At 39.7% G+C, this 19,874-nt stretch overlaps 1 protein-coding gene across 8 annotated transcripts in view; it reads right to left on the bottom strand.

Moving 5' to 3' along the window:
* The window catches only part of PBX1 (PBX homeobox 1), a 292,465-nt gene that overhangs the window by 23,137 nt on the left and 249,454 nt on the right, over positions 1 to 19,874 (bottom strand). For 6 of the 8 annotated variants that reach the window (XM_077986393.1, XM_077986383.1, XM_077986403.1 and 3 more), the window contains 4 exons: positions 18,289 to 18,424; positions 13,790 to 13,949; positions 5,748 to 5,860; positions 4,307 to 4,396 (listed from right to left, as the gene is read on the bottom strand). In XM_077986393.1, the coding sequence (XP_077842519.1) occupies positions 4,307 to 4,396; positions 5,748 to 5,860; positions 13,790 to 13,949; positions 18,289 to 18,424 (499 nt within the window). The remainder of the gene's footprint in view (positions 1 to 4,306; positions 4,397 to 5,747; positions 5,861 to 13,789; positions 13,950 to 18,288; positions 18,425 to 19,874) is intronic. The other 2 variants (XM_077986408.1, XM_015125589.3) reach the window with 1 other exon arrangement.

Here is a 19,874-nt window from a genome sequence, read left to right as displayed (position 1 = left end):
CAATTACAACAATGATATGTTGCTACACGCACAGCTATCCCACAAACAATGTTATGCTGCTACATGCATGGCTGTCCTACAAACAGGTATATATATACTTTTTTTTTTTTAACAGGGATTCTTTTAGTATAGAAACACAGGGACTCTTTAAGGACAGGAGGAGTGAAAGAAATTTTATAAAATTCATAATAAGAATGACTCTACTGCTGAGGATAATTATCTCTGCAATATCATCATCATATAAATTCATATACTTACTGTTGATTTGAATCTTATTCTCAGAGAATATGCATCAGCCAGAAAGTTTGAAAAACTTTTTCCAAAAAGAAAGACTTAAGGATATTTTTGGATCTTAAAGCCAGTATATTTGTGGATAAGCATTTAAAACAATAATTCTCACCAGATACTTTACAGCCGATACACTAGATGTGGCTATTGGTCATTAAAATGCATTTTTAATCTAGTATCATCATTTCTTCTCCTCCCTGATTTATTCATTCAACGAACATGTTTTGAGCAACTAGTACATGCATTTTAGGACCATACACATAGGCAGAAGTGAAAGACACAGAGGTAATTACTGCGCACATATGTATAGTGCAAAGAAAATATGTGTCTGTGATTAAGTAGGGAGAAGGGGGGAGAAGGACTAAGAAGAAAGACACGAAGGAGAAGCTGGGCTTGAGAGTAAGTGTGATTTGGATAGTGGGGTGGGATGGAGAGGGGATGTAGGAATGAAAGGACATTTGTGTAGATGGCATACATGAGTAAATGTAAGGGGGAAAATGGGTAATGAGGTAAAGGTGAGCTGTCCATACTGAATGGCATCCCGAGCTTATTTTGATGATAGCAGGATGAGGCAGAAGGACAGGAAGGCTGGGCCCAGATGTAAAAGACCCTGAATGTTGTATTCAGGGTTTGAGCTTGCTTGGGTAGGCAATAGATATCTGAGCAAAGAATGACAAAATTCAGAGGGTGTGTGGGAGAGAGGAGGAACTAAAGACAGCAACATTGATTAGGAAGTTATGGCAATAGTCTAGCTAATGAACTATTTCTAGAAATAGGATGGTGGCGGTGAGAATGGATAGGAAAGAATGTGATAGCTAAGTGATCTTTAAGTATGTCTGATGGACAGAGAAGTGGAATAATCTCCCTCCATTTCTTAGAGCTACTCTAAGCTTAGTAAGTATTGCCCGTTGTCATACGAGAACACAAAGTACTTAAGGAGGTATAATTTAACTCTCACCATGGCTAAGGAATGGGGTCTTTAGGCCTTGCATAACACTATATCCATCTCAAAAGCACACCTTTCCATCAGAAGATAAAAAAAAGTGACAACTGTGTCCTAACCTATCCTCACTAGGAACTACCTACTGAGAAAACTGCTCACATCAGAGGAGAAAAAAGGTCAAATGAGAAAGTTATCGCTTATAAAATTTCATACTGCATTCATGTGGAAACACTTATGCTTTGCCAAGCCCTTCCTTACTTATTTTCTCATGCTCCCTAAGCCAGTCCTTGAGGTATAAAGGGTGGGAATTACTGGCCCCATTTTCTAGAAGAGAGATTCAATATTTGCCCATGGGCACATGAGTCTCTAGGACTAGCAGTTCCCAACTCCCTTTACAGGACTCTTACCACTGCACCTTGCAATCCTATTGCTGTGTGGTCAGTCAAAGGCAAGTGGTCTGAACTTTACAGGGCTTAAAATAGATGCTGCTTGGATAAGATACGGGTGCCGTGAAAGCCCAGCCAGGGGAGCACATAAAGGCTGCCCAGAAAATGTCCTCCACTGAATCAAACACAATCCAGAGCCCAGCTGGGAATTCCACTGCAGCTTTGGGGTTAGGAACTGTTTATTTTTATTTCTTGGCTCAAAGCTTTCATTCCTGTCCTTGTCTCTTCTTGTCTCCCCTCCCCTCTCTCTCCTGCTGGCAGTCATCATCCTGCTCTATACACACACGTCTCAGCATCGAATACCACCATCTAAAAATACATCTCACTATAACAAGCTTGGCCTCCTGCAGGTGGCACAATTTAAAACTGATATCAAAAGAACATATCACGATCAGCCTTTGATTCGTTTACCCTGCATATTAAAGACCCAGAAATAAAATAACCACAGTTCACGGAAAAAAAAAATTAATGCAAAGTGAGAGACTCTTTCAAGTGGCATTTTCAAGCCCAGTTTTTGTGGTGGGCTTATGTAATCAGACATAATTGTCTGCACATGTTTGGTTACACTATTTCAGAAATTATTCCCAGCCCATCAGATGATGTCAGAGGGGTCAGTGTTGACCTTCCCACTCCCCAGAGTCTGACTGCTGCTCTCTCTCTTCTATGCTGCCCAATTAGGAAAGAAAGATGCCAAATAACAGAAGTGTCAGCCCCATTTCCCGCTCAGTCACGTGGACTTCCTTCAGTTCCCTTTTTGAGTAGGGCCTGATTCTTGTTCCTACACTCTTGTGCTTTCCTCATGTTCTTCTCTTCTGCTTATGCACAGAGCAAAGCTTTCTCTGGAAAAACTTATAACCCAAAAAGATTCAGGAAATACATAAACGTATGTGTGTGTAAACCTGCACTCAGACAAATACCCAAACAACTTCATTCATTTGGAATTCTTTTGGAGAATACACTTTCCCACAATGGCTTCTTGTACTTTCCCAAGAAGTCTTCCCAGTCAGTCAGCCGTCAATGCAGTACTAGTAGTTAATGTAGTTAGAACAAGCACAAGACGGGAAGAATCTCCCTGTCCTGAAAATCCTTCCTAGAAAATAACATGATGGTCCAGAGTATGTTCAACAGGGTTAACTTTGACTTCTCTCCTTCCATTCCAGAAAACACTTGATAAATACTGTATAAACTCAGAGAAGATTCTGCCTGAAAATGGTAGACAACAAACACTCCCTAAGGTAAGTGGCCTTAAAAGTTACCAAGACAATCAAAATCTGCTGCCTGACTTCCTTCTGCAACATCCTTACCAAGCAGCTAGCCAAGCCATGTTTGAATTTTCCAAGGATGGGGAACTCTTAAAGGCAGCCGATCCCTTCTTCGGAGGACTCTTACTGTGAGAAAGGTCCATCAGATGTTGAAGTGAAACCTGTTTCTCTGAATGCACTACGCAGTAGTCCTATCCTATCCTAACCCCTTTAGATCATTCGTGATGACTCTAATAGTGTTAGCATGCCTTACACTACTATATACGTCCCCCAAATATTCTCTTTTATGAGGTAAGAATTCCTAATGTGTTCAACCATTCCTCATCTGATCTGAGAAATAACTGATATTCTCTTAATCCTCCCAAACCAGACAGAATCATGTATGACTTGACCAACGCAGAGTTGAAGGGGCCATCACCTCCTTCACTGCAGACATTATTACCTCCATTAGTATAGATTACATTAATAAATCATGCCTAACTCTTCTTCCTTCGATCCCTCACTTACTTTAATCATAGCAACAGAAACAAACAATAAAAAACGATCACCACCCACCACCCAAACCTTTCTTCAATAGTTAAGGGCCAATAGTTCTACTCAAGCCTTCTGTGACCTCTAAAAGCCCAGGAATCATTCCTGATCTAAAAAACGGCCTCCTTTTCCAGGCTGCCCTCTTGTCCCAGCTTGCTGTCACCGCTGCTGAGAAAGCAGACGATTGATCTGAGAAATCAAGTTGGATTGCTGTCCCAAATCTACACTCGGTTCTCCTTGTGTCTGTCTGATCGATTTCACTCTGTGCGACATAGCTTGTCGCTATGAATTTTCATGCTAGTCAGGAGCTGCCAGCGCACCCAAGAACAAGTAGAAGATGGTCTGCACCCCTCCCCATCCCTTCCACATACCCAGCTTCTGTGTTAATTTTCTTTTTAATTGTCCATAGACAGAATGAAAAAAAAAGTATTTCTTTTTTTCAGACCACAGACGTGGATGCAATGGATTTTGGCTACTAGTTTCACTTCCCAGGTTCCCAGGCCCCAGCTTGTGGTCACATTTCCTACCACTGTTGTACTAGGTGTCACCTGTTTAGCAGCTCCCCTAGCTGAACGCATGTGGCCGCAGGTGCCACGCAAACACTGATTGCGTCTGACAGCCCTAGACGCCAGCTGCCTGCATGAAGCCTGCCCAATCGCCACTTTTTTTGTGGGTAGAATGCTGCCGATGGCATGACCGATACAGAAACAAGAAACTAGGTGACCGTAAAGCTAAGATAAGTCCTACTAAGTGGCATTCTGGGCCCTACGGCTTTGAAATAATTGGTAGTGAAAGAATAAAAACAAAGCAGGGGGTGGGGGGGCTTGTTTTCTTACACTGATGCCCTGCGGACTGTACATCTGACTGGCTGCGAGTCCATCACTGTATCCTCCTGTCTGGCTGATAACATGGCGAAGGGTATCCACCTAAACAGATGAACAATAACAGAGAGAAAATTAGTCAGAGAGGCGCAGGAAAAGGGAGGCAGATCATCATCAGGCAGGCCAACATTTGGGCATGCCATATTAATGCAATCATTTTGGAGACAGTTGTCCTGGGAGAGTCCATTAGGAGGAGGCTAGCCTCCTCTGTATGCCAATCCGTAATGAGTTCTGAGTTCGGTAAGCAAGACAGTAAAATGGTAAAAGAAAACTGGGATCCCCACATTGAAACTAGTTCAACAAGTCTGCGTGAGATGGCAGGGAGTAGGATGCTGGAGGAGCTGGAGGGGAAAGCATGAAGGAATTTTCTCTTCTCCCCATTTTTCTTCCCTACAGATCATCCTATATAGCTGTTCCTTTGCTGGGTATCCTACAAAAACAAAGGTTCTGTTTAGAGGAGGTTTGAGCAGTCATCTCACAGAGAGAGCAGTACTTGATTGAGACCTTGTATTTTTTGAGGACTTAAGTGATGGCCAGTTGTTTAGTCACTTGACCAAAGCCTGACCATATCACTTCAAACTTGTTTCCAGGCAATGTTTCTCGAGAAAGGGGTGAATCGCTGACCAGTTGGTCTGTTCTGGGCTTGTAATGCTTCTTGTTCCACATGGAGGGTGGGAAACTAGACTGACATGGCTCAGAACTTCCCTAATAATTCTGACCCACAGCATACTACTTGACCCTCTCACATCATGTTTCATGCTGAGCTGGTAGGATGGCTTCTGGAAATATCATGAAGGAAATCTGCTTACTATGGAGCACTAAGATTTGATATCACATGGCTTGATTTTGCTTCCCAATGTGGACGTCTACTCATCACCAGGAACTCAAGTCCCTTGACCTTAAGGATGACTAAGAAATGAATTTAGTCAACCTGGCTGGGTGTTTTTAAAGCTTAAAATGAAAACATCAGATAGTAATATATTTGCTTGCTTGTTAATTGCCTCTTTATATGGTAAATATTGAGCACGAGAAACCAACACATGAGAGGGAGACCTGGAAATTGAGATAACATTCTGACACCTCCTCCTTTTCCCTTTGCTGAATAAAGAATATGCTGGTTCCACTTGCCTGATGTGTCTCGGTCACCTTGCCCTGTGCTTACTGTTCTTTTCCTGCCTTCCTGGTCCAACTGAAAAGCCAGAGCCAAATGCATTCACAAAGTGTGGACGAGATTCCCCATGACAATGGTTGTCTTGATTTTGGTTTGGTCGTTGGTAAGGTTTTGGTTCTGATCTATCTTTCTCTCTCTCTCTGGACAGAAGCAGGAAGTCCAATATGACTGAGGGCTCTTGGACTCTAAGGCATTCACCTGGCGGCATATTGGCTGGGTCCCTACCTGTGATTGCACGTTGGCTCCAACCTGGGCCCCTTGGTAAGAATCCCCATTGAGTGACTGCACGCTCATGAACAAATCTCCAGAGTTTGACATGTTAAAAGAACTGGAAGAACCTGGAAAGGAAAGAGTGAGGCACCTGAATCACAGAAAGGAAAAGGCTCAAACCCCGCAACTAACAGCCAAGAGGAAGAATGACATGCAAAGCAACCCCCCAAATAAAAACTAAAATAAAAATAACACCAACAGAGTCTGGTTAGTAGCATGAAGAACAGAGCAAGCAATAAAGGGTGCATATTGTTTATGTTATGTGAAGCCATACCTTACTGCAAGTTGTCAATAGAACTGCTTCCCCTTAGCAACTTCAAGCTGAGAAAGGGAACATTTATTCTTCCCAACTTAGTCTATTTGGATTGTAGTCTCTAGTCCTAGGATCTCTCTTCTATGCCTCTAAAATTCTAGTGTTGGCCAGGGGACCACAAGATGGAGGCTATGGGCTGGTCAGTGGTATTTCTGCCACCATGATAGAGCACATAAACTGTTCAACTGGATTCTAAATATGCCATTGCTAAACCATCCCCTCCCCTGTGAGGAGCAGCACCTGGGAGGGAATGCATGAAGGCATTGTCACATACTAGGACCATGTATGGGTCTATTGACATTCTTAATTTCTAAAATGAAGGTGAAATTTCTTGCAAGGTGGCAATAGCCCAGGGAACCTTGAGGACTGTAAGAATATGTGGGAGTGATCTACCCTTCTCTGCCACCTGCAACTATGGAGAAAACAAAATAACGGGCCAGGAATTCTCAAGCATGCATAAAATATGAAATGTTGTTGCTGCTGCTAATAATAATAATAATAACAGTAATAAGTGGGCCTCAAGAAGGGCCATTAGCCATCTGCTTTCACCTCCCAGAGATGGAGGCATCATCCAGTGAGTTAGCCTAAGGTCCATCCTGGCACCGCCCAGGTTCCACTGGTTCCACTGTGGTGAACCTAGCCCACATTCAACCTAAGCATAAGGGCTTGCAAAAGCTTAATATTATTCTGAAGTCATCGTGCAGCTCAGCGCATTAGGAAAGAAAGCTCAACGTGCAAGGTTTGGTTAAAACATGACGTTAGCCTGGAAAAGGAGAGACCTTAGGGACCCAGGTCAGTTGCACTCTATTATTTCCAACCCTATATTGCTCAAATTGTGCTCTTGCCCTCATATTCTGAGACAGCCATCATCAGTGTGGAATCGCCCAACAGTGATTCATGCCTCAGCTCTGACACTTTTCTTTTCTCCTCAGGTAGGGATTTGAGCTCTGAGAGCTTTCCTGCCCCACATGAAGAGGTGCAGCTAAGCAGAAGAGAGGACTTTCTTTCCCCGTAGAAGGACCACTTAACAAATGACAAACTCTAAACTCTGACACAATGCACTATTTATTTATGGTATCTATCTATGTTATTCATGGTGTTTTCATACTTTAAAGGCAAGAGCCATTTAGAGAAAGCTGACGATTTATAAACCTGGGTACAACTCCACATTAAAACAAAACAAAACAAAAAGAACTCAAATTTTGTTTTTCCTGTGGGATGTTCATTCACATGCAAAAAAAAAAAAACTAGCTATTTTACTAAATAAAACAATCCTCCACCTAACTCCCTTCTCATTCCTTCTTTCCCAGGAAAAAATAAATGCTTTCTTTGGGGGTTAGAGGAGGACTCAATCATCAACCAAAGGACTATGCCATCTCCATAGCTCTGCGACTTGTCCTGTCTCATCTGGCCCACATTTCTCTGTTTAGCTTATCTGAAAGGAATTGGAAAGGTAGGGCCTTAGCAAAACAGGTGTAAGATCTGACCAGGTGTGGCTTATACCCAGTCAGTGGGACAAAGTCTTTGGTCTGTAACTTCCTTCCATTAATATGGGACTATCTTTGAAATTGTCTTCCTGAACATATGAATGAAACAATGTGTGGCACAGATCACATGCTCATGTGTAGATATATAATATCTCTATATACTAGTACTATCCCTCTCAAATATTTTTCGTAATCACAGATACAACCTAAATAATAAAAGCCATTTTGTAATATATTACAATACATGCTTATATTTAGATGTCAACAGAACCAAGAAGAATCAGCTCCAAGAACCCAAATTATAATTTGTTATATGTCATCAGACTCCCCCACCCAACACCCCAGAGTGTTCAGTTTCAAGCTCAGGTATTTTACTTCTCTCCCATCATCTCTAGATGATATCTCATCATCCAGAGAGTCAACCTTAAGGTCCATCCTGGTACCACCCAGATTCCACCGGTTCCACTGTGGTAAATCTAGCCCAAACATAAGGACTATAAGTTTGACCAATGTTTTTTTGGAAATTAGTACACAAACTTAGAAATGGGAGAAACCCCCAAAAGGCTACATGATATCCAATGACATGGCATCCATGGAACCATGAAGGCATGGAATGTGTCATTTAAAAGATATATACTGCAATTGACACAGATGATTTAAAAAATACATGTGCATAGATAAACTGTAAATACGTCTGGCTGCCTAATGTACACAGAGATAAATATGCACATATAAATGTACTTCACGTACAAGTGCATTTGTATCAGAGCAGCAACTGAAGAAAGAGTCCCTTGTGCTCTTGGCTGTGCTGTTTCAGCATTTCATTGTGTCTGTACACCCATGTACAGTATTACCATGGCTTCTCACTCTCTGAAGTATCCAGAAGCAGTGATTGTGCTGAGGGAAGAGACCAGGTGCCACTAATACCACAATAAAGCAGACAGAAGTCCACAAAAACATCTGAACTACAAGGGGAGGACATGTTCTTTACCCAGCACTGCAAGTTGGAAAGAATTTATCATGGAATGGATAACCTCCTGGGACGCACACGATTCACTGACAAATAGTGAATGGGCTCTCTTGGAGGTGCTGTGGCATTCTCAAAGAGCTGAAACAGAGTAACTTGGCTTGCTGAGAAGATCATTCAGAAACCTTACCTGCAGGCTGTTTGGAAACCATCAGCTACTACTAGAAGCACATTTTAAGATGTGGTTGTCAGTTAAAAGGTTCTGAATTTGGTTTGGGAAGGAAGGCAAGCAGCTCATTTAAACTGCCACCCAGACATTTGGGGCATGTACAGAAAACTAAATCTGCACTCAACTAGGCAGAGAAGAAATAATGGATCACCTATGATTCTAATGCATTTGCTTGGGCAAACATCATGATGTGGTAATGTGTTCACATCCATTTTCATTAGACAAGTTCCCGAAAATTGCATTTCTACTCTAAAGAATCTTCAGGAGACTTAAATTTGTTAAAGAAAAACAAAAAAAGTAAAAGCAAAAAACAAACAAACAAAATCAGTTAATTTCATAATCCAAAAAAAAAAAATAATAATAATGATAAAGCTTAAACCTAGAACAGGATCTCTCAACCCTGTTGCTACTGACATTTTGGGCCAAATATTCTTCATTGTGGGGGATTATTTTATGCATTGTAGGGTGGTTAGCCCTACAATGGTTATCCTCTATCCAACAGATGCCAGTAACACCCACCCTTCAAAATTATGACAACCAAAGATATCTCCAGATATTACAAAATGTCCCCTGGGGATACAGATTTGCCCCTAGATGAGAACCAAAGTCCTAGAACAAGAATGGATTTACTTTTTCCTTTTAAGGAAGTCCGTGTTTAAGTGTATTCACTCAATATTTCTTACAGTATTTTAATGAAGTAGTTGCCATTTTCTGTAGTTTAGAAATCAAGACTTCAGGTAGATTATGTAGCCAGCCTGATTCAGCTTGTTAGATTGGACTCTCATACCATTTGGGAGTTCAAAGGATAGGTCCTTTTTACTAGATGGAAGCTTAATTAAGTCTCAGGTATGCTTGCTTTTCCATTTCCCCTTGTGAATTCCAAAATTCACTGTTACTTTCTACTTGGGACAAAGTGAAAGAGTAAAGTGTTGTCTGGTTCAATGTGAAAACCCTTCAACAGGTATGTATGTCAAGGTTGTAGAGTTCCAATTCCAGGAGAAATTGTTTTCACTCTTCACTTAAAAATAAAGAGGAGAATCATACTAAGGAAGAACATGAGATAAAACATCAGTAGGATAAATATTTTCACTTGGTTTTAAAAAGCAAAATTATAAACATTCCTGTGGGTTTACTAAAGTGTCAGTCAACTTCTCTGGATGTGTTACCTTCTCTCTGTGTGTACTATATAAAAACTTCTCATAGGGCACGAAGGCTCTGAGTTTTAATATAATAACCTTTCATCAATCCTGAAAAACACCAACCCTCTTTTTAGGGGTTGATATGGTTAGACTTTGTGTCCCCACCCAACTCTCATCTTGAATTGTAATCCCCATAATCCCCATGACCCCCACGTGTCAAAGGGGAGAGACCAGATGAACTTAATTGAATCATAGCGGCAGTTTCCTCCATGCTGTTATGATAGTGAGTGAATTCTCACAAGATCTGATGGTTTTATAAGGGGCCCTTCCCCACTTCACTTGGCACTTCTCCCTCCTGCTGCCTTGTGAAGAAGGTGCCTTTCTTCCCCTTCACCTTCTGCCATGACTGCAACTTTCCTGAGGCCTCTCCAGCCATGCTAACCTCAGTCAATTAAGCCTCTTTCCCTTAGAAATTACCTAGTCGCAAGCATTTCCTTATACCAGTGTGAGAACGGACTAATACAGGGGTATTACAAGATTATGTATACGGGCTTGCCATTGACTAAAATAGTGCTAGAAGAAGATTTGCTGTTGTCCTTGACACAAACACACAGCTAAGTGAAAGAATTCAAATCTTGGGGTTCTGAGCTTCAGTAAGCCCACTACCACTTATCTAATCACAGAATGTGATATAATTTCCATGCTGATGGCATGCCACAGTGAGCATCTGTAATGCACAAGTCAATTTCTTTCTTCTTGGATGTTAAAATCCTCTCCAGAAGATAATCCAAGCTTCTTGAAAGGGCTTCATTTTTCTGAGGTTTTATAATCTCATCAAAATTAAGAAATTAAGAATGCATTACTCTAGGTCATTACAGAAGAATTATAGACCCCAGGTTTTAACCAGTGCTTCAACTGGTCCCTATTTTTGCTTTCTTTTTTCAAAATTTAACTTTTTCTCCTTCCTTCTATTCTTCCTCTTTGCTCCATCCATTTTGTCTAACTCTGCTGGTATAAACTATGAAGCATGCTAAATGTCTTTAAATGCTTGCTAATCCCCCCGGGTTTTAGTCTTAAGTGATTTAAAAAAAAAAAATAGATTATGCTTAAGAAAACAGGAGACATGGAACATATCAACAAATAGAAATATTTGGAAGTAATCTAAGATACTGAAGTGCTGTTCTCCATACAGAAGCCTCTGGCAGGAAGAGGATTTACTTGCAAAGAAATATATTTGTTTTTGTTTGTTTGTTTTGTTTTTTGAGATGGAATTTTGCTCTGTTACCTAGGCTGGAGTGCAGTGGTGCGGTCTCAGCTCACTACAATCTTCGCCTCCCAGGTTCAAGTGATTCTTCTGCCTCAGCATCCCGAGTAGTTGGGACTACAGGTGTGCGCCACCATGTCTGGCTAATTTTTGTAATTTTGGTAGAGACGGGGTTTCACCATAATGGCCAGGCTGATCTCAAACCCCTGACCTTGTGATCCGCCCGCTTTGGCTTCCCAAAGTGCTGGGATTACAGGCGTGAGCCACTGCACCCAGCCAGAAATATATTTCTTTACAATAGAAATGAGTACTTATATTTTGTAAAACTCTGAAAAAAAACCTTCTGCTTCAATACTGAGGCTATGAAAAGTTCCTAGGTTCCACAACTCTGCCAAAATATATTTTCACATATTAACTTCTTATTTAAAATTTATTTCAATTATCATTTATCTTTTGAAATTATTGAAGAGCAAGTACATAACATGATAAACACCTTATGTGAAAAGTTTGAACATTTTAAAGTTCTACTTTATCTGTGTGGATGATTTAAGTTGGTTAAGAGCAAAAGAAAATATAGAAAAGCCCATTTATAACTTTTGCTGTTAAAATGTTTATCTTTTAAAATTCCATGCTATTGCACACATACAATAGTATTTTCTTTTGTCTCTACTTTAGAAAAAGCACTACAAAGGGGTTCCTGTGCGGATTATTTCCAACAACTTAGGCACAACTGGAAGGCTTAGCTCAAATTTTCCATAATAATTTACTTTGTGCTCAGAATAGTCACATGATGTTTAAGCCACCAGAAAAAAATTCCTTAGAAAACTGTAATCATAGTCTGACATTCCGTAACAGGCAACCATAATTCTTAAACACAGAGTAGAGGGTTAAAATGCTTACTTTTCTCTTTTAAGGGCTTTAGGAAAGAATAAATAGTTACGAATTTAGTAATGAAGAAAGTCCACAGGGCCTTTCTAAGGAGTAGTCATAAATCATGCTAAGCCATCTGCGATGCAGATATACCAGGGACAGGAAAAAGTCATTTCGATATCTGTTTTGCATTATGATAACCTTTGCAGGAGTGTTGAGTGCATTTTTGCTAATGTTGACAGAATTGTACTTCTTCCAAAGAGACAAGTGAAAATGTCTGCCTAGCAGCACAGTTCAACTTGTTATTGGGTCTGAAATTCTTAATAATTGACCAGATGGAGAAGACGGAACTCTCTGGTTATTGAACCTGTTAGCTTTGATCCCTTGTCAATCACACCATGATGGAGGAAGAAAAAACCAAAATATTCCTCAAAAAGTAAATATGCTCCTCATAGGAATCTAACCTGCAGTGCTGGGAAAATTAAAACTGGATTGAATTCTATGTTATTTTATTATATTCATGTTGAAAAAGCCCAGGCCACTCTTCATGCATGATTCCATTTAGATAAAAGAAGGCCATAAAAGGCATGCTGGGTATAGCCCAGTGACTTGGAGAACCTTATCATTAACAAATTTGTACATCTGGAAGCTCACAGAAGACATCAGTCTGTGGAACCCTACATTGTCTCCAGTAACAAGTCACCATAAGAAAACTTATTTTAGTGGACAAACAAGCTTTGTGGTCAAAGATACCACAAGCTTTGTGGTCAAAGATACCTAACATTAACAAAGATGTCTAACATTAGGTTTGTAATCATATTATGATCAAATATATTTAAATTGATAACCTTTTAAGTTAGAATCATCAATTTTCTTAGCTGTGCACCCTAATTGAAGTCAAACCAAACTTATTTAATGAGAAAATACTTGTTTTTCCTTTACCGGAGGGGAAAAAAAAATTACCACATGCGTTCCATAGCCTACAAACACGAAGGTTATATTTTTTGCACTATTAACTATATTTTTTCACATGTAGAAATTCTGAACCGATGACACAAGGCACACCCCAGAATACAGTATTTTGACCTAAACTCTTAAATTAGTGATATAATGCATACTTCCTGAAATAAAACCTACTACATAGCACATGACCGATAATCATAAAGAAGACCAACAAAAAACAATAAAGAACAACAACTATAAACAATACATAGAAATATTCATAGCCTGGTTTTGCATACCAAAACATTCTAATAAGATATTTGCTAGAAGAGTAAATATTTCTGCATAGAATGTACGCTAATAGGTGACCCAGACATTACGTTGTTGGAACAGCAAAACTGACAAGGATAAAAACTTTATATAAAATGGGCCAAATGACAGAATCCCAATAGACTATCTCTAAGCATTATGTCTAACTTATTTATTGATATCCCTGAGGGGAGAATTTAGAAGTCTCATCAAGCTAACCAATTTACTTTGGTCTTAACTTAATAGACACATTAATGCAAACCTCCACACAACCCACCTTGTAAACAGTCTAACAGATTGCTCTTTGGAAATGAAAGGAAGAGCCCAAAGTGACATTAACATCCAAAAATACAATTGAATACAGAAATTAACCAATCAAAAGTCTAACAAATTAAAAGAAAATCAAAATGTAAGAAAAGCAAGTATAAAAATAGAGAACAATTCCTCCCCCCACCCCCAATCAAATAAAAAACTAACCAGCTGAGTTGGGAGTTGAGGGTGAGTTAGCTTGGCTTCCATGGGCTGACACATTGGTAGCAGTGACAGCTGTTTTGGCAGCATAAATATTGGCTTCCTCTTGAAATTTACCTATGTTCTTCTTGTACCGGATTCGCTTATTTCCAAACCAGTTTGATACCTAGAGTAGTTTAATAAGATGAGAAAGTTCACATTTCATCCTTCAGAAACATTGCAGAAGAAAAAAAAAAAAAGGCTTTATGGGAGAGGTGAAGAGGTAAGCTAATTGGTCTTATCCTACTTGTATTAATAATTTGGCAACGTCAGTAAAAAGATCTGAAGTAAGAGCTTCAAAAGGACAACTACATGAAATGCGATTCTCTTGTTTAATATCACTAAAATTTAGTAAAACCACTGTGACAAAAATCTTCCTATAAAGGAGCTGCTCATTTAAGCTAGAACCCTTTTAATTTAGAGCAAGCATTTTAAATTTGCTTACATCTTCAGTTATGACACTAAAATATACCTAACATTTCAGGAGAAATGCCCTGAGTGTTCATCAATGCGAAAGCTGGCTTTATGCCATCAAAATACACAGACCTTTAAATGTCCATATAGGTGCTTTCATGTGATAGATTAATTGCAAATTTTTAGAAGTTACATGACTTTAATGTGGACTGAGATTCTTAGCTGTATTTCACGATAGACCTTAGGATCAATATAATTCAATCTACCAGATTGCACTGACTATTTTGTGTAAAGCTTGGTATTATCTACATAAGGAAAAACTGTAGCATACAAATGACTATCCCCTTGAATTCTAGTGTTTAAATGTTAAAGCCAGCAGACACAATAAACCTAATTTACTTTCATTTGTTAATTTATTTCCTTCATGTGGTTCACAGCAGGTGTCTTGGCTCCATTTGGTACCTCTGCTCCCTTCATACCAAGACCTCTGCCAGACACAAGGGGAGACACAGTTAAATTCAAGTTTTACCCCCATAATTCCTGCCCTGGGAAGGAAAGTTTTATATCCCACATTCCAGATATGATTTTGAACTAAAATGCTGAGGTTTTCATATAATTACAAACCAAACTCTGAATCTGGTGAGGGAAGGGGGAGTTGATACCACATGTACCACAGTTTACATATCATTTATATTTAACTCCCAAAGACAGCAGATAAAGAAAACTGTTGCAAAACTATAATTTTTATATTTACGTAAATATAATTTATAATAATATAACTTAATTTTTTAAATGCATTAGCAAACTTAAAACATCTTATAAGGATAGCACTGAAAGGCTTATACAACTTATACTATAGCAGAAATGTCAAGCCTTTTTTGAAAAAAAAAAATCCGTTCGTACCACCACAATATTAGTAAACAAAAGAGAAAAAAATTCAATAAGAAAATGCTTTATTTATTGTAAATGCTGATGTCTACAGAAAAAGAGGTAAACTGGAGGAGGAAGGACACTTTTGGGTGTATTTCAGGATCACTGCATATCTAGTTTCACTTTGAAATTTATGTTTTTCTTGATATAACTTTCACTATTCGTAGGAATCGGTCATAATTATGGTTGCTTTTTGATTTATGGGATAGCAAAAGAAGAAAAAAGATAAGGAGATTTTTTTCTCAGATAACTGCACAAGCTGAAAGAAAAGGGAAAAAGATGAAAGTAATTTGGGAGGACTTTTGAAGAAGAAATACCTGAGGTCCAATTATATGTGAAAAAAAAAAAAAAGCTGAAGGGGGTAGAGAGGGGACATGTTGTGGGAGTGATTCCCTTCTAAATGACAAGAATGGAACTGGTAGGAAGGTGCTAGGTCAGTTCAGGGACTTCCTGCATTGTCCAACAGACAATGATCCAGACAATGTATACAGTGCTATCATGAATGAACTAATTATTCAACAGTCATGGACTAAGGGCCTAATATGCGTTAGGCACTAGGGATGTATAGATAACAGACACAGAATGAGACATAAAATACAGAAAGAATAGTAGGTTTTATAGGAAGAGTTTGATTCACATTTTGAGTAAGTTAATTTTGAAGAAGCTCTGGGCAGAGCCACGATGAAGTCCATTGGGAAGTAAAATATATGAGTTTGGTGCTGCAGGAGAGAAGTTCCATCAGGTATTCAAATGGAGGTATTATTTGTAGCTGTGGGCATGGAAAAGATTAAGTGTTAACTTCAAAGTTAAGTGTTCAAGGGGAAGTTGTTAAAACAACTTCTATTACAGATTTCACCCTCAAAGATTCTGATTCAGAATTAAGGTGACACTCAAGAATTTACATTTCCAACAGGCTCCCAGGGGATGCTGATGCTGCCTTCTGTGGATCACACTTCGAGTAGCTCTGGTATAGACAAGGGGCTCTTTAGGGATTTGGGGAGATACAGTCAACAGGCGGATTTCAGATAGATTTGGGTGTATGGGCAGCATATCTTTGTTTTGGGTCGTGGGGTTTCAATAGCTTTTAGTGGATTTCAAAAGAATTTGTGACTTCAAAAAAAGACAATAATGATACAGTCCAAGAGGTATTCCCTGGCTTTGGGAACTAGGAGAAAGATTGAATAAATCATGTGATCCAACAAACCATGATTAGTAGATGGGGCAACTAAGACCCAAAAAGAAAGAGTGAGTTCCCTAGGATCCCACAGTTGACTCGTGTCAAAAATATGCTCCTTGCTTAATGCTCTTTCTATGATATCATATATTGTCTCCCATTGGACTTGTTTAACAATGGTAGCTTAGTTGCTTTGGGGAGAGACAGATGTGATGAGGAAGAAAGAATGGCATGACTTTGGCATGGGCAGAGGAAAGGGAAAGGTGACACAATATGTAAATAAGCATTTTAATGGACACACTATTTGTACCTTGAGTTTCCATAATGAAGGAAGTGAAGGTTGTGGGAACAGATCAGGATTTTAACTTGTATCCAGCTATACTACAAATTACCTCCAGGAGAATTCCTTTTACCTTCAACACGGAGTTGAAATTCTGAATTCCACACTTGGAATTCAGACAGCAGTAATTTAATTCTACTTTAAACGCAGAAGGTTCCAGGATAAAATTCACTGATTTAATATTTGCTCCTTGTTTGTGGTCCATACCTAGAAGCATTCCTGAAACATGCAGCAAGTATCAAAAAGCATTAATTCCCTTTTTTTTGTGGACAAGGGGTCTAGATTTGGACAAGAATGGTGATAGCCCTAGAAAAAACTAGGCTACTTGAATTTCACCACTGACATTCCAGTTTCCCAGAATTGTCAAGACTGAAAATGACCTTCAGCTGGGTCAAAGCACCTAAGGAAGGCCCAAGTTAAAAAGGAGTCAATTCTTTCTGCTTTATCTGAAAGAATGTTTTCAAGGATATTTGCTGCTGTAAAATCATCTTAGTTTGTTGGGGAGGCTCGGCCAATCCCTTCATTGTCAATACCTTTTGTGGAGCTCTATATTCTGACTGGACCTAATTCTGTATAGGTAAACACAGGTTGATGGGATCAGCACCCTGCAGGGATCAACAGAAATCAGGATTCAATTCAAGGAGGTACAGATGCTTAGTTTATATAAAGGAGCATCTGCTTCATTTGAAAAGTGGTAAGTGAAATTTCTCACTACAGTAGTCTTCACTACTCCCTCCCCTCCCCAGTTTTAATGGAAATACCTGTACATTTAATTCTCCTGCATGTGACCAAATTCTAAGAAAAACTTTCTTCGACAGATTTCAGAACTATCACTATAGGTCTCAATTAGAAACCAGTGGTGGTATTTGAGGTTCAGACTGAATAAGAAGTTTGGGTGGATCTTTTGAGCGGACAAAATGTACGTACGTATAAATATTGCCTACTGTTCTGCTTCATATTCATATTGAAAACTCTAGGCCTATAACAATTTTATATCATGTATCTTTCCAAGTCAACAGACACCACCTGTTATGGTTATTGCTCTTTGGGGGAAGGGCGCATTCAGTGACATTTTATTCAACCATTCCAATGTAATCGCAGTGACATGTTAAAATTCCTACACTCCATCAGTTAGAGAGTCAGCACATCAAGAGGAGACATTTAAGTTCCTTTCATTTAAAAGGCTATATAACAACTAGTTCCATTCACTGACTCTTAAAGTTCCTGGGTTGGGCAAAAAATGGCTAAGGAATTGACTGAGTTTGAAAAAACAGCATGAGGAATGCAGGTAACTTCCCTAGTACACTTTAGACACCTCACCCATTTGAAGCAAAGGAGTGCTTGTTGGAAAGAACCCTAACCCTGTTTTTACACTGTACTCTACTTATTCTTCTCTTCCTTCTGCTGGTCCTTCTCAAGTTTTGCCAAGTACTTAACTAGAAACTCACTTATACACATATACATCAAGTGCTTACCTTGATATTTTAAGGCTACAGCTGATGGAACTTGCAAGGCATGAATGTCCAGTAAAGCAAGACCTCCAAGAGCCTGCCCTGGAGGCCCCACCATGGCCAGGCTACAGGCTGAGGCTTTTGAGGGGCTGCTTACCTGGGAGACTGTGATGCCACACTTCTTGGCTAACTCCTCTTTGGCTTCCTCACTGGGGTAAGGGTTGCTGAGATGGGAATAGAAATATTCATTCAGGATTTCTGTCGCTTGCTTGTTGAAATTCCGTCTCTTCCGCCTTTGTAAAGAGAAAGGAAACAATAACAAAAAGGCTCACACCAAATAAACATAAAATGGGAGAGAATAGAATCTACTTCTGGGAGAAGACAAATTTTTGAGCAAAAGGTGAATTGGAGCACATTTACTAAAAGGGGCTGGATGCCAAAACCATAACTAAAAGCATTTGCTCAATACTTCATTGTGTACCATCTGGGCACCAAACAGAAGAGTGGTCACGGATATTTTTGCAGAGTAGTGAGGAGCATAAAGTTTCAAAATTCGGGCCATCTTGGTTTGTTCACTCTGTCACCCAGGTTGGAGTGCAGTGGTGTGATCTTGGCTCACTTTGAACCTCCACCTCCCGGGTTCAAGCGATTCTCCTGCCTCAGCCTCTTGTGTAGCTGGGATTACAGGCACACACCACCACACCCGGCTAATGTTTGTATTTTTAGTAGAGATGGGGTTTCATCATATTGGCTAGGTTGGTCTCTAACTCATGACCTCATCATCTTCCTGCCTCGGCCTCCCAAAGTGCTGGGATTACAGGTGTGAGCCATTACGCCCAGCCCCATCTTGGTTTTGAATCCTGGGTCAATTGAATATCAGCTGGGTAATTTTGACCAGCTTCTTCAATGAAAGTGAAGAGGGTCATACTGACTTCACAGGGTGAGAGTAGGGAAGAGATGAGACCACACAAAGACAGCATTCAGCACAGCGCCCAACACATGGCAGGTGCTACTACAGCTTGGTCTTTCTTCTTACCACGTTCCAGGCACTGGGCCTTACCCCTCCCTCTTGGCAATCAATTCAAGTTATTCATTTTTCACAACTACTGAGGTGGATATGATTATTTGTATTTACCGATAAAGAACAGAGCTCAAAGGTCACTCAGCTGGTATGTAACAGAGCCAAGGTATTAATTCAGGTCTGACCGACAACAAAACCCAGTCTCTCTCTTCTACACAAATGAGCTCCTCACAATTACACAGAGATTCTGCAGCCATAAGTTAAAAATAAGTTATCATGTTCTTTCCATTCTATCCCCATGTAAATGCACGTAACATTCTTAAAAGGCATCTGGAGAAGAGGGCACAGAACTGACTGAAATTAACCCCCAACAGCTTGACCTCCCTCAGAAGATGAAAAGTGGCACTTCTTAAGCAAGAACAGCTGCTAAATGGTAAAACAAAAGTCCACAGAATTCTTTTTCACATACAGGTTGCCAAAAAGGAGAAAATCACTTTTTTTGAATAAAAGCACTTTTCTGCCTTAAAAAAGAAAAAGTGCTAATTGAACTAATTTAAAGTGAGAATCACTTTATCGCTTCCTGACAATGAAGGCCTGTGGATAGCTGAGGGCGTTGCAGGCTCATTGCAGGGGCTGGCTGGCCCTCCTTAAAGTTGTGGGTCCTTCATGTTTAAATTAGCTTGCTTGGCACTTCTGCCTTTCTTGCTTTTATTAAAAGCTTT

This window comes from Macaca mulatta, chromosome 1 (assembly GCF_049350105.2).
Source record: "Macaca mulatta isolate MMU2019108-1 chromosome 1, T2T-MMU8v2.0, whole genome shotgun sequence".
Classification (NCBI taxonomy): Eukaryota; Metazoa; Chordata; class Mammalia; order Primates; family Cercopithecidae; genus Macaca; species Macaca mulatta.
Note: the sequence above shows the minus strand (reverse complement) of the source record. Positions and strands in the feature narration are given on the sequence as shown.